This window comes from Osmia bicornis, unplaced genomic scaffold (genome assembly GCF_907164935.1).
Source record: "Osmia bicornis bicornis unplaced genomic scaffold, iOsmBic2.1, whole genome shotgun sequence".
NCBI lineage: Eukaryota > Metazoa > Arthropoda > Insecta > Hymenoptera > Megachilidae > Osmia > Osmia bicornis.
This window is the reverse complement of record NW_025791361.1, coordinates 53,199-55,655: the sequence shown is the minus strand read 5'-3', so window position 1 is coordinate 55,655 and position 2,457 is coordinate 53,199. Positions and strand designations below refer to the sequence as shown.

Sequence of the window (2,457 nt, the reverse complement as noted above, 5' to 3'; positions counted from 1 at the left end):
TAGCTATGGAATATTGGTATAAATGAAATAGAAATTATTTTATACTTTTTAGTGCATTTCGAAGTCGGATGTTTTTTTTGTTAAAAATTATTTTATTTCACAATTTTTAGTGGAATTCAGAGAAACGAACAATATTTGTAGGATGCCGTGCAGTTATATGTCAATGGGAATGGGTTAGTAAGGATCAATTACTGTTAGTTAATAAAAATAAAACAGCAGAACACGGAATAACATGTTTTTTAAATCACTTTATTAAGAAAAAAAAAAATTTGGTTTTAATTATAGAAACATAATTTAACAATATTACCCCGGCCCCCCCTTCCCCTTCCCCTTCCGCCTGTTCCCCTCCCCCCCTACCCTGATCCCCCCGGTAACCCCTCAGGCGCCGCGATCTCCCTGCCGCCACTCCTCTTTCTGTAACGTATAAAAATTGAAATTAGTAGATATATATTTTTTTCATTAAAATATTATTATTATAAATATTTTCCCTAATATTGAACAGCAGAGATGTTCTGATAAGGGCAATATTGAATTCCTCTGTACGAGGCAATAATTCATCATATAAAAAAGAATCTGTAATACATACTTCGCGGTGGCTTCGCCTCCTCGCCGGATTCCATCTCTTGCACCTGAGGGAGGGGCTCCTCCCTCGGTCGGTGATCCTCTTGTTGCTGAGGGAGGAGCTCCTCCCTCAGTTGCTGCAACTGCTGTTGCTGTTGCTGCTGCAGCTGCTGCTGCAGCAGCTGCATTTCCCGATGATGCTGTTCCTGCTGCTGCTGCAGCAGCAGCTGAACATCCCTGAACATTTGTTGATCTGATAGAGAAAACAAAAAGAAATATATATATATATACTGCAGGCATGTTTCTGAAATATTCACAACATACATTTTGCACAGCTTCTTTTACTTTTTTCATGTACTCTTTAATTGCCATTATTAAAGATATAAAAATAATACTTACAATTGTTATCAGATTCTCCCATTTGTTTTTTTATGTTTTTATTATGACTTATGTTCTGAAACAAAAATATTTGTTTAGTAATATTTGTAAAAAAAAAAAAAAATAAAAATATATAAGCAACAACAGTTACATTAATATTAGTTAATGACTAGAGGTAGAATGTTATCGATAACAGTGACATAGTGTTTATATTGTATAGAACGAAAGTCACACGAACGGCGACAAGACCGTGTATATCGAAACACATCTATACTTTTTAAAGTGTATCAGGATAACTAACACTCAATATGTACTTCTTGTATAGTTTTATTATTATATTCACTGAATACGAACACGGAAACTATTTTTCATTAGTGACGAAAATTTTTGATTGTTTGAATTGCGAAATATGTAATAAAATACAATCAACTACGTATGTTTAAACATCGACAAAAGCGATGAAAATGACATTCGAAATGTATCAGTACTCAAATAATAATATTTTTTTTTAAATTAAAGTTGTAGAAGAAATTCTAATTAGTTTTAAAATGAAGTTGTGGAAGAAATTATAATTATATGAATGTGCGATTTCATACCAAGTTCACTGTCGACCAGTATAAATTAATAAAATTATTCGTTTGTTCCCCCATTTAATTTCGTACATTGTTTAACACCCGAACAACGGTTCTAATAGCAATAAATGTTTCCTACATTCGTATTCAGGGCACAGTCAACCGATAAAAAAAGCAATATTGAATATTATTGATAATGATAATAAAAGAAAGGGAATATCTATTTATATTTGTTAACATATTTGTATTACTTTTTTATTCATTATAATATTTGTAATAAATATTTGTTAACAATTCAAAATCTAAAGTTAAATAATGAAAATAATAAGTTATTCTTTGATGTAATAAAACTAGGTATTTTTTTGTTCAAATTGACTATAATAATACAGCAACTAAATGAACCGTACCACCAGCCATTAAGAAATATTAATATACATAATTAGATACAACGTAGACGGAAATGAAATATTGCACGTATCGTACTTACCACTTGATCGAATCGCTGTTCGTATGAAACTGAGCAGGAATCTCTGACTTCCAAAGGAAGAGAATTGGTGGGGCACATTCCAGGATCGCACATATTATTCTCTATGTTTACATTCCTTTCGGTATGTGCGTAGTAGTTTATATTGAACGTAAATATTCGTAAATATTCTATTCGCCAGAAATGCGCAAAAACTAAACGGCGTATAGTCAATGATAGAAATATTCATACCCTCTTAATGTTGAATAGTATTCGGTTCGAAGAATAATGTAGTAATTATAAAATTGTACACTGGGCATTAAACAACCTTCATTTGAACCCCATGAAGAATTGTTGGCAATATTGTAAAGTATAATGTACTTGAAAAAAAAAACCTGTAAACAAAAAATGAGCTTCGTGAAGCAAACAGAAGAACGTGAGATATAAAATCATAACGATATGAATATACGAATCAGTGCCAAG

The 2,457-nt window shown here is 31.9% G+C and overlaps 1 protein-coding gene across 1 annotated transcript; it reads right to left on the bottom strand.

Annotated features, from left to right (window-relative positions):
• Nucleotides 1–239: 239 nt before the first annotated feature.
• On the bottom strand, nucleotides 240–982 carry LOC123989065 (protein URE2-like). The gene is made up of 4 exons (XM_046289777.1): nucleotides 961–982; nucleotides 587–814; nucleotides 358–414; nucleotides 240–247 (listed from the first exon to the last, which is right to left on the bottom strand). Exons 1-4 carry the CDS (start codon nucleotides 980–982, stop codon nucleotides 240–242), a joined length of 315 nt encoding a protein of 104 aa, XP_046145733.1.
• Between the last annotated feature and the right edge of the window lie 1,475 nt (nucleotides 983–2,457).

What these genes read in the sequence shown, in the direction of transcription:
- LOC123989065 (XM_046289777.1), bottom strand. Translation starts at nt 982, where the DNA reads ATGGGAGAATCTGATAACAATT. An exon ending in GGGAGAATCTGATAACAATT is followed by an intron (nt 815 to 960) that starts GTAAGTATTATT and finishes TTTCTCTATCAG; the next exon opens with ATCAACAAATGTTCAGGGAT. An exon ending in GGAGGCGAAGCCACCGCGAA is followed by an intron (nt 415 to 586) that starts GTATGTATTACA and finishes TATACGTTACAG; the next exon opens with AAAGAGGAGTGGCGGCAGGG.